This window comes from Sylvia atricapilla, chromosome Z (assembly GCF_009819655.1).
Source record: "Sylvia atricapilla isolate bSylAtr1 chromosome Z, bSylAtr1.pri, whole genome shotgun sequence".
Lineage (NCBI taxonomy): Eukaryota > Metazoa > Chordata > Aves > Passeriformes > Sylviidae > Sylvia > Sylvia atricapilla.
Window position 1 is genome coordinate 44,144,174 of NC_089174.1, and position 10,342 is coordinate 44,154,515.

Below are 10,342 nucleotides of genomic sequence, written 5' to 3' on the forward strand. Positions count from 1 at the left end.
CCATCTGCTTTTGTTCTTATGTGCAGTATTGTTACTTTCATCTATGGCTGGAAATGCATTATTTCTTTCAATGCCCTTTGATTTAAAATGCATGCCATCACGCCTTCAGGGAAGAGGATTCACATAAGAAACAATGGAATAACATCAGCTACCTCTACCCTGTGTGTGTGCCTCTATGTGTGTATTTATGTGTTGTGTATTTGAATATATCTATCACTTAAAACCTCTTTTTAATCTACTTCCCTTCTGGGTAATCTTTGACTCTAATCTCTGTCTCTCGCTATGCAGATTGTTTCTGTATCTTACATACAAAATTCATCAGACACCCAGAGGAATGTGAGAAATTACATGATTTCCTAGCCAAACAGGACCTGATATTCCTGAAACTGGTCATTTCTGCTCATTCATAGCAGATAAAGAATTCCAAGCAGAGATGGGTATTAAAAAGGTGTTCTAGGAAAAGTTTCTTCTTAAAGGCCCATCACAACATGCTAAAACTATATAATAAAGGGATGGTATTTTTTGGTCTGTCTGGGTTGGTTGCAGGTGTTTTAAAGGCTGAATTACATATGTAAGCTAGAGAAACACACTTTGAGGTATTAACAATGGGATACCTCTCAATCATAGTTATCATAGTTATTTAAATGGCCTCATTTCTCCAGGTCAGAAACCTAACTATGCACAGCCAATAAAGACAAAAAATATACTTTTACTGTAATGCTAGTTTACATTAGCTCTATGCAATATAAGTGTTATACTAGATGCACAGCAAGCACAGTGGGAGGAATCTGGAGCACTGATGAAGAGAGGGACTCTCCTTGCTATACATTACCAACTGCTGTGGCTGTCTGGAGGCAACTCTTGCTAGCCATCCTGGGATTTGTGCAGAGGAGTAGTAATGGAAGCCAATGGAAAGAAACAAAACCCTAAGATAAAAGCAAGGTATCAGTGATATGGTCATCAGTGTACTGGACTGGGCTTCTGCACTCCCTGCTCCCACTGGCTTGCAGAGCATCTTGTCACATACTTTCATCTCTATGTGTTTCAGCACCCAAACCAGTTAACCCAAAGAAAGCCCTTCTTGGGAAAGCGCTATGTGCTTCACCCTCCAAGTGCCATCAATGAGGCAGCCATGGCAAATGCACAGCATTCACAGACAGCTCTGAAAAGGGTCAAGTCTGTCTGCACCTCCCCATCAAAAGCCCACTCTACATCATGCCAGGCACATGTGGAGAGTTCAGATCTGGGAAAGTTATAAGTGAACTGACAGGTGTAATAACTGTTTCTGTGGAAACAGATAGGCTTATTAGAAGACTTATTAGGCTGAGAAAACAACGGGTAGGAGGAATTATTTTTCCTAAACCCAGTGCAGATAGCAGCAGTGATAGAGCCTTCAATGATGTGGTTTAACTCCATATGCAACTGAGTACCATGCAGTCACTTGCTCACAATCTCGCCTCTCCAAATGGGGTGGAGAGAGGAATTAGAAAAAAAATACAGTAGTAACATTAATGAAACATATTAATAATAAAACATAATGAAACGTAATAATAATAGTAATAAAAATAATAATGAAAAGGGAGACAACAAAAAGAGAGACAGAAAGAAGAGAAATTATGCACAATACTATTGCTAGCCACCCACTGATCTGTGCCCAGCCCATCCCTGAACAGCAATTGGCTTCTTTTAGTCAGTTTCCCCCAGTTTATACACTGACATTACTAACTCCCCAGGAAGAGAAAAATAAATAATTTTGTCTCAAGATGTGAAGAGAGTAAAGATTCCAAGAGCTATTCCTTAGTCTCAGGTAGATCTTTAATAGGGAAAAAACCTTGTTCCCTTATTTAATGATTCAAAGGTGAGGGAGAGACCTTGCCTCTAAATCATTGCATCAGTGTGTTATTGACAAAGCACTGTTAATACGGTTTAACTTCTCTGGGCAATGCAGAGGACAGGCTGGAGTGGAAATTATACAGACAATAATAGTGTGAAAATTAACTGCCCAGTGTCCTCCGAGATATTCGTGCTTCTTTCTCTTTTTTCTTCTGCAGTGCTCATCTGGTTATGATCCCAGCGAAGGTTAGTTTCCCAGACTATGAACCTTTTCCTTGCCAGACTGCCACCTGTACTTAGCAAAGCTACACAGCAAAGGCATTGAGGATGCAATAAGCAAGGCTAGAGACAGCTTCTCTGCCTTTTTCCCTCATCACTCAAGTCACAGCTGTTACCCATGAACAAAGAGAGAGCTCCACTGGCTACAAGGCACTGGCAAGGCACAGACGTCTAGAGTGAGCATGGATCGGAGAATGCAAAGAAAGTTCCAAGTTTGTCTTTACAGTATCAGAAGTCAAATGCTGGATAATGAGAAACATAATGTAAGAGCCCTCCAAAAGGGATAGGGGTTAGTCTGATAAAAATTTTGACTGCACCTTGAATGACTGCTATTTTTTTCAGTGCTTATTAGTATGCAAAATGGGAAATATGGAGATACATTTTCCTAGATCTGAAACAGTTTCACACTGGGGGAGCAAAACTTTCATAATACATCTATAGATAAGACTCAGCTCTGTTTTAGGCATTACCAATGAGCTTTCACTAAGTCAGGTCAAACTTGCTGCTAGTCCTTGTGAGATGTCCTGACAATCAGCTGGTGATAGTTTGGAGGTCTCGGCAGGACAAATGGCTGCTATCAAGGGATTTTTTCTAAGGGAAATGAAGTCTGAGGATTTGGTGGCCTAGGTCATCAAAGACAAAGGGAATTGTAAATAGGGGCATGAAAATGCTTAGCAAGGAGACTGAATTTATTTCACATTGAAGAGAAAAGCTGCTTCTAATACAATCTAGATGAATTAAATTACTGGCTGTGAGCAAATTGGACTTGTGACCAATCAAACAATGTTTGTGGAAATCTCACCTGAGACACTTAAAACTGTATGTACTATGCTTTGTCTGATTAAGTCCAACTTTCCTTATATGCATAAAAAGTGGCTTAAAAGCTTACATCTGTTTTGTTGTTGGACTTTTTTCCCAGACTTGAAAAGTATAAATATCTCAGTGACAGTTAAGTGTTGGCTAGCTTTGATCTGTTTTCAAAACACTAGATGCTATCATCTTTTCCTCGGGTACATGGCCCTGGTCCTGGTTTTGTTGGGATGAGTGGACTATGTGAAGTATTGGTCTCTCTCTGCTGTACCCTGCCAGCAAAACCTGCACTGGCTGAGTTACTCATCCTGAGTAAGAGCAGAAATGAGTCACAGTGAAATTGAGGTACTTCTAGAGAATGACAATCTGGGGAACCTGATTTTGGCCTGTCTTTACTCTTGCATTTAAGCTTTGGTAACTTCAGTCTGCTGAATTATGTAGGTGCAGACCAATCAAAATTAAAACAAAACTGGCACCCCATGTGTCCAGGTGGAGCATGATTGTCATCTTGTAATTTAGTAGCAATGCTGCAGATGTGGGATGCCTGCTCTCTGAGTGAGAACAGAACGAACCTGAAAGTCAGGAAGTGATCCTGAGTTGTCTGGGCTGCCCTCTTGTATTCCCCAGAAAAGATTTCCTGAGTTTGACAGAACATTTTGACCCAAAGGCAAAGTAATCTGCCGATTTGACAGAGGCCTTCTCTGGAGAAGGATGTTTCTTCTTACCCACAGATCTGTTTCCCTTAGATATACCTTTTCTCTTTACCCTGCTGCCCCCTCTTTGACATCATCAGGCAGCACATAATTAGATCTGATGATGCCAGGAGTGCTGAAGTTCTTGAGCTGAGATACCAATTCAATAAATTTAAATTATAATTGGTGACCCTAATATCTTTGGAAATTATATTAAATTTGAATAAAATGCTACTGCAGAGATTATGCTTCAGGATACCTGTTTGGTTATAATAGAAAGGCAAATATTCTGCTTGGAGCTCTTGAAGGTGCCCAGTTGCCATTATGGATTGTGTGTAAGGCCTGAACACGAACAGGTTTAATTCAAAGTTGCTGCCCATTTGCCACTTGAAATAGTGGGAACAGCAAACTATCTAGAAACCTTTGATTTTAGTTTTGATCTCTTCTTCCCATTGTTACAATTGTTAGAGCTGGATCTCAGTTTGCTGACCTTTCTAAAATGACACAATATTAAAGGGAAAGCATGCCATCAATTGCCATGACTGCTCTATCACTTCTGCAAGATCTTCAGAAAAACCCACAACATGGCTAAGGTTTATGTAATGTATTATCAGCACCATTACATGACTTCCTACTTTTGGTTTTTCCCAAATGCACTGACTCAGATGTAATGAGAACATTAAGCAGAATCATTCTCTACAGCCAGCCTGCGTTCAGTGAGACCCACTGCATGACACATAGTTAAGTCTGTGTCATGAAGCCTCCATAGGGCAACGCTGATCCTTTGGAGTGAGTGGAGTGGAGGCCACAGAGACAACAGCAGACAAATTAGAGTTAAAGAGATACTTTGATTCACTTGGAGACTTTGATTCACTTGGAGATGAGAAAACAAGAGGGTGTTCTTTTGGCTGCCTTCAGCTTCCATGAGGAAGGGCTCCACTATGAAGAAGCCAGGCTCTCCTGGGAGGTGCAAAGGAATAGCACCAGTAAGATAAACTTGCATGATGGGGCATTCCCACAGTACTAAGAGAGCCTTTATTTTCTCAAGTGTACTCTGCATAAGGGACACCACCTCCCTCAGAGATGTCTGCAGCTTCATTCCTCAGACAGCAATCCAATAGAGAAGAAAGGCTGGACTGAACAACCTCTGGAGGTCCCTTCCAGCCAATCTGTTCTACCACTGTATGAATCTGTGCAGATCAGACCCTCTCTCAACTCAGCTGCCACAGACACACCTTTTACAACTTACAACTTTATTTCTCCCTTAGCACGATGAAGATCTAAGTGACCACTGATGCTTTTCCACGTAACCACAGCTGAGCTTCTGGGAACAGTATACTGTCTTAGTCCAATCTGCAAACTGACTTCAGCCTCTTTGAGTTCTCAGCAAGAAATGAGACCACCTCAAGCCTGCCTCTTTCTTCTAAGCAATTTTACTGCCCAAATATATGTTGTACTAAGAATAGGAATGAGGACTATGGGTTTCTCTCCAACCTTGTGGAATGCACAAGTGTTGAAAATATCCATTTCTGAATGGTGATAAGGTTTGCAGACATCTGTTTCAGCACTCCATTAACCACAGATTTTCTAATTAAGCAAAGCCAACTGATAGCAAGGCAAGACGGAGACACCTGTATCTCATTGTTTACATGTATAATACTTATGTTGACTATAGATTCCATAGCAATTTACTGACTTAATTGCAAGCCCTGGGTAGGGAGATTCTTACTTCCAAACACCCCATCTGGTTCTGGTCTCAGGCTTCTCATCAGCTGTTTTGCTAAATGCAGAAAGTATTTGATTAGCAAAACCCTTTCTTCAAGCTGTATTTTCTAAGGAGTGTGTTTTAAGACACCAATAAACTCCCGTCTGCCTTTCTCATTTCCTGGGTTGATACGGAATGCTAGTGCTAACCCTACCTGTCTCAGTCAGATTTGATCTCTTTCTTAATAAGATTATATAGGACCTCTAGGCAGTGGACATCTTCCAACAACCAAGTCAGGACTGATGCAAAAGGGTTTGATCTACTTTAATCACACCCTAGAGCTGAAGAGACCATAGCTCTCTCCTTGATTGTCACATACAAATGAAATTGTATATGCAACCACATCACTAACTCATGTTCTTTCGCACATGCCTTAGGAAAATAAACCAGAGAGAAAAAGAGTTCTGAAGCTGTCTTTAAAAGATGAATCCTCTTCCTGAAATGGGAACTTCTGCTCTGAGACCATCAGACAACTTTCTGAGCCGAAGCAAGGCTGAAGGTTCCCAGGGCACCATTTAGCATCATCCCAAAGACCAGATGGGTGCTACTTTTTCATGCATTATATCTGTTTCTGGATCCCTCCCTACATGCAAGAGTGCTACGCCAATAGGTGCATATAACAATAGGCACTGGTGATGTCATGACCCACTTGATTTTTCTGGACCTTCCCACTTTTTCCAGTGCTATTTGAGAAGAGTTAACACAAGATTTAGCTCAGATCACTATCAGCAAATGCACATAGAAATACCTCCAGCTTTCCTGGAATCTGGCAACTTCTCAGAAGCTTCGGCCAGCTCCATTGTAGCAGCTGTGCCTATGATAATATAGATCAGCCTTAGAGCTGAGCCAGTGAATGCACATAGAAGATTAGTGACTGAAGTGGTTCATTGAACTGAAAAGTCAGCCTCAAGAAGTAAGCATGTACCGCAAGTTACTGTAGCAGACAGTAATTCAGAGGAAGTAGGGGTTTGCTTGGGACCCATTGCCTGCCCATTTTAGATGTATTGACACATATCAATGACACTAGTGCTCTTGATCACAGACCGTATGTGCATGTGCCGTGGACAAGTACATTTAACTCCCCTAGCTCCATGCATATGCAATGCCTTAGCATGTTCTCAGTATTCAGGGTGATCAGCCCTGCTGTCTGTGCTATTAGATATTAATGGGAGGAATCTGACAGCAATTTTCCATGTCTGCAATTTGTACGTGTGGCATCTTTTTATGCCATCAATATGGAAGAAAAGGCCTACCAGTAGAAGCCGAGGCCTAGCTGTACCTTTTCTATTTTAAATGTGTATCAGCTGCATTGTTATCTTTGAAATTGTATCATTCCATGCATTGACACAGAGAATGTGGAGAGCTGAGGTGAATACAACCTTCAGACCTCTGATTAAGGGTAAGAAAGATTCTAAATTATCTAACTTTCACACCTGGTACTACTCTGATAACAGTTACAAGATGTTACAGTTACTTCACCAGCCACCTAAATTATCAATGACATTACAATGTACCTTGTTACAGCACAGGGATACTTTTATCTGTTCAACCGTGTCTCTTTGGAGTAAATTACTTTAATTAAAATACATCATTGCAGATCTATCAGGCCTACACAGCCAAGGCCTTAAGTTTAGACTCCATAATTAGGTATTTAAGTAACATTATTTGTTCTTCCTACAACACAGATCTCTAAATTCGTGTCTAATTAGTTCACATTAGATAAATTGTAGCTTGGCAATAGAATCTGGCCTTCTGAGGCTATCTTGCCAATGGTTCTGCTGTTGCAGAAACAGCACCTGCTTTCATGGAAGTGAACCAAGAAATTTGTGAGGTTCATCATCAGTTGATGATCATCAGTTCTATTCTGATGTGATCACTAGACCTCATCAAAATAAGCGAAGGTGTGAAAAAGCATGAAGTTGGTGTAGCATAGCAATTCAATTCTATATTGTGAGTGAGCCAAAGAAAAGCTGCTTTGCACCAGCTGGGTACACCAAGTCAGGCTGAATAACTTCATCATTTACATCTTTTGAGCTCACTTGCAGCATCCCCTGCCATAGGATTTGTCCCATACAGCTGAGCACTTATATTCCCACCAGACTGCAGAGGAAGGTTGCTGTCCTCAGCTTCCCCTTGCCTTTGTTGGGCTTTTCAAAGACACTTTGCCAGATATGACTCTGATGGCAGTCTGTATAGAGCAAAGAACCAAGAGGTCTCACTCTGCTCTGTGCAGCGGGAGGGCACTGTAATGGTCTCACCCAAGAAATAAAAAAGGATATAACGGCACAGTAATTAGAACACATGATCTGACTGGAGACTAGCCAAGTGCATGTTTTAACTTTCCTGGCTGCTCAAACGCTGTAGGTGCCTGTGCCTTGAGCTGAAGGTAACTCCTCAGACAGGCTGTGTCTTTGTGGTCATTGTGACATGTTTCTCAGAATGTCCTTGCAAGGTTGCCTGCACCTTTTCTCTAAGACTGCATCAAATTCAAAAAAAGGATCAGGAGTGGGGACTGATCCCTCCTTTCCAATCACTCTCTGAACGAGGTTTTCATGTCCCTCCATTAAAGTTTGTTAGGCAGCTGCTGAGACTCACCGGATCCTTCTATGTTTTAGGTGCTCTTTCAAGGATTGCCCCTGACCTGGAAGGGATGTCTGACCTGAGAGTATTCACCTGGGATATAGGAAGGTTAAAAACCAGTTTCCTGACTTTTTCTTAGACCCATGTCTCAAATAAAGCATCATCAGCTTTTCAAGGAGGGCTGCAATGACCTAGCTTAAATTACATGAGTACTTGGGCTCCTGGCATTATTGCAAGAAAAGTCAGGTTGGAGGACATAGTTGAGGAAAGAACTGGAAAAAAACCTGAGTTCTAAATGTGTTGTTTTGTTTGGGTTTTATGCAGTTCTTGTCACAACTTTCCTGTCAAACAGCCCTACAGAAGTGTTCAGTACTTGATAAATTGCTATGAACAATGTTGAAACAACTCAGCACTATGTGAGGGTGATGTTAGTTATGACTTGAATTTGCTGTGACTTCCCTGTGGGTGAACTAAGGAACCCAGGGGGAGTTCATCCGGATTTACTGTTTAAAAACTCTGCTACTGATAACATCCTAAGATCATTTTGACTTTTTTATCTTCTGCCCCAACTGCTCAATTCCCTGGTCTTTCTCATTTTTTTTCATCCCTTTTTCTTTTAAGTTAAAAAAATCTGTAAAGTGGAGGTCAGTTACAGACCAACTTTATCATATATTCACTTTTCACTTTGTTCCACTTCAGCATTTTTCTGTAAAAGTGAGTATTTGTAAGCTGTTGGTAAAAGCATCTAACAAGAAAATCTTCTGAATTATATATAAAAGCAGTTTGTCTTCATGTGCTGCTGAGAGGAACTAGGCATCCCCCTGATGAATTAGAGGTAACTCATTATTTAAAAGGCAGGGTTTACATGACACCAAACTCAAAATGGGAATGTCCACAAAATTACTTATCTCATAACTAGATGCTAAAACCTGTCTGTTATTTCAGCTCTTAAAGTAGCACATAAATGCCTTGAAAACAGCAAGGTGGAGAAACATTTATCTGCAGCACCATTGCTGCATTAGGCAGATGAAATATTAATCTATAATAATTAAATGCCCAGATCTTTTACAGCTTCAGATGAATTAATGAGTAATTATCTATGTGGCACGAATAGTCCAGTACAACATCACATAAATCCAAGTTTTCGGTGGCCCTGCGCCTCTGAAATAGGTGGACCACTTTCTCTGCTTTAAAAAGACAATACTGCTTTATATATAAATTGTGAGAAACAAGACATGGTCCTTCACACTTAGAATACTCAGTTTTAGAATTTTCATTTGCTGCAGGCATGTATGTTTCAGCTGAAAGGGAGCCATAAAAGCATATTTTGTGTAGATTACAGAACATCTTTCATGACTGTGGCTATTTCAACATTCTCACTTAAAAACACTTTATTGTCAGCCTTGCAATCCTGAATATTTTGAAATAATCACACAGCTCCTATTTTTGTTTACACCATGCTGAAACTCCTTAGGAAAGCTTAGGCAGAGGTGACACATTAGACTACAGAAGCCCATTATTATTCTTATTAGATGTTTCCAACTATATATCTATTTCTGCCTTGACTGTTTTTTATTAGGCACACTAAGAATATGTTTAACAAAGAGATAGTATATTTATGTATTTATACAAATTTAATCCTCCTAAATGATGCACAGAAAACAAACAGGTATGAATTCTCTTCTGCTCGTATTTCTCTGTAGAATACCATTACACCCACACACTTACAGGGTTCCCTAAGTAATTCTGACCAGCCTGAAGTTATAATTTCCTGTTCTCAAAAAATCATGGGAAAGTTACATTTTTAAAGAGAGCAAAAAAATATTTCCTTTGAAGCACAACCATTTCAATTAATTTATGGAAGTTAAAATCACTCATTTTTGACTGAAAAAAACCCCCCACAAAACAAACACACTTCTTCCTTGTTGAAATAGTGTGGCCAGTACTGTAAGATCCACAAACTTACCCGAAGTGGTTACAAAAGTCAGTTAAACCAGAATCACATTCTAATGAAGTTCAAAATACAAGCAGGTACAAGACTTTCCAAAACTAAAAGTTGGGGTTGGATGTAACTAGCATTTAGAAGAAAAGAACCAAACCAACAAATCAAAACAACAGCAACAAAAACCTCAAACCACAACAAAAAAAGAAAAGCCCTGGATAAACACAGATGAGCTTACCTTTGAAGAGTGAGAGGAACAAGGATGACCAGAGATACAGTGCAGAATAAACAAACGCCAAGCACTTTTCTTTGAGCATTGTGAAAATAAGCTGTGTCTCCTTTCTGAGCAGAGGGTGAAAGGGGAAGAAGTCTTAAAGACAACCTGAAAAGACTGATGGATTTGGCAATTACAGTAATAAGGCATCAAACCAGCCTCCCACC

The 10,342-nt window shown here is 40.2% G+C and overlaps 1 protein-coding gene across 1 annotated transcript in view; it reads right to left on the reverse strand.

Annotated features, from left to right (window-relative positions):
- LOC136374559 (neuronal acetylcholine receptor subunit alpha-7-like) overlaps positions 1-10,218 on the reverse strand; it is a 59,309-nt gene extending 49,091 nt beyond the window's left edge. Inside the window, exon 1 of the mRNA XM_066339958.1 lies at positions 10,140-10,218. Coding sequence (XP_066196055.1) covers positions 10,140-10,218 — 79 coding nt within the window. The remainder of the gene's footprint in view (positions 1-10,139) is intronic.
- Positions 10,219-10,342: the final 124 nt, after the last annotated feature.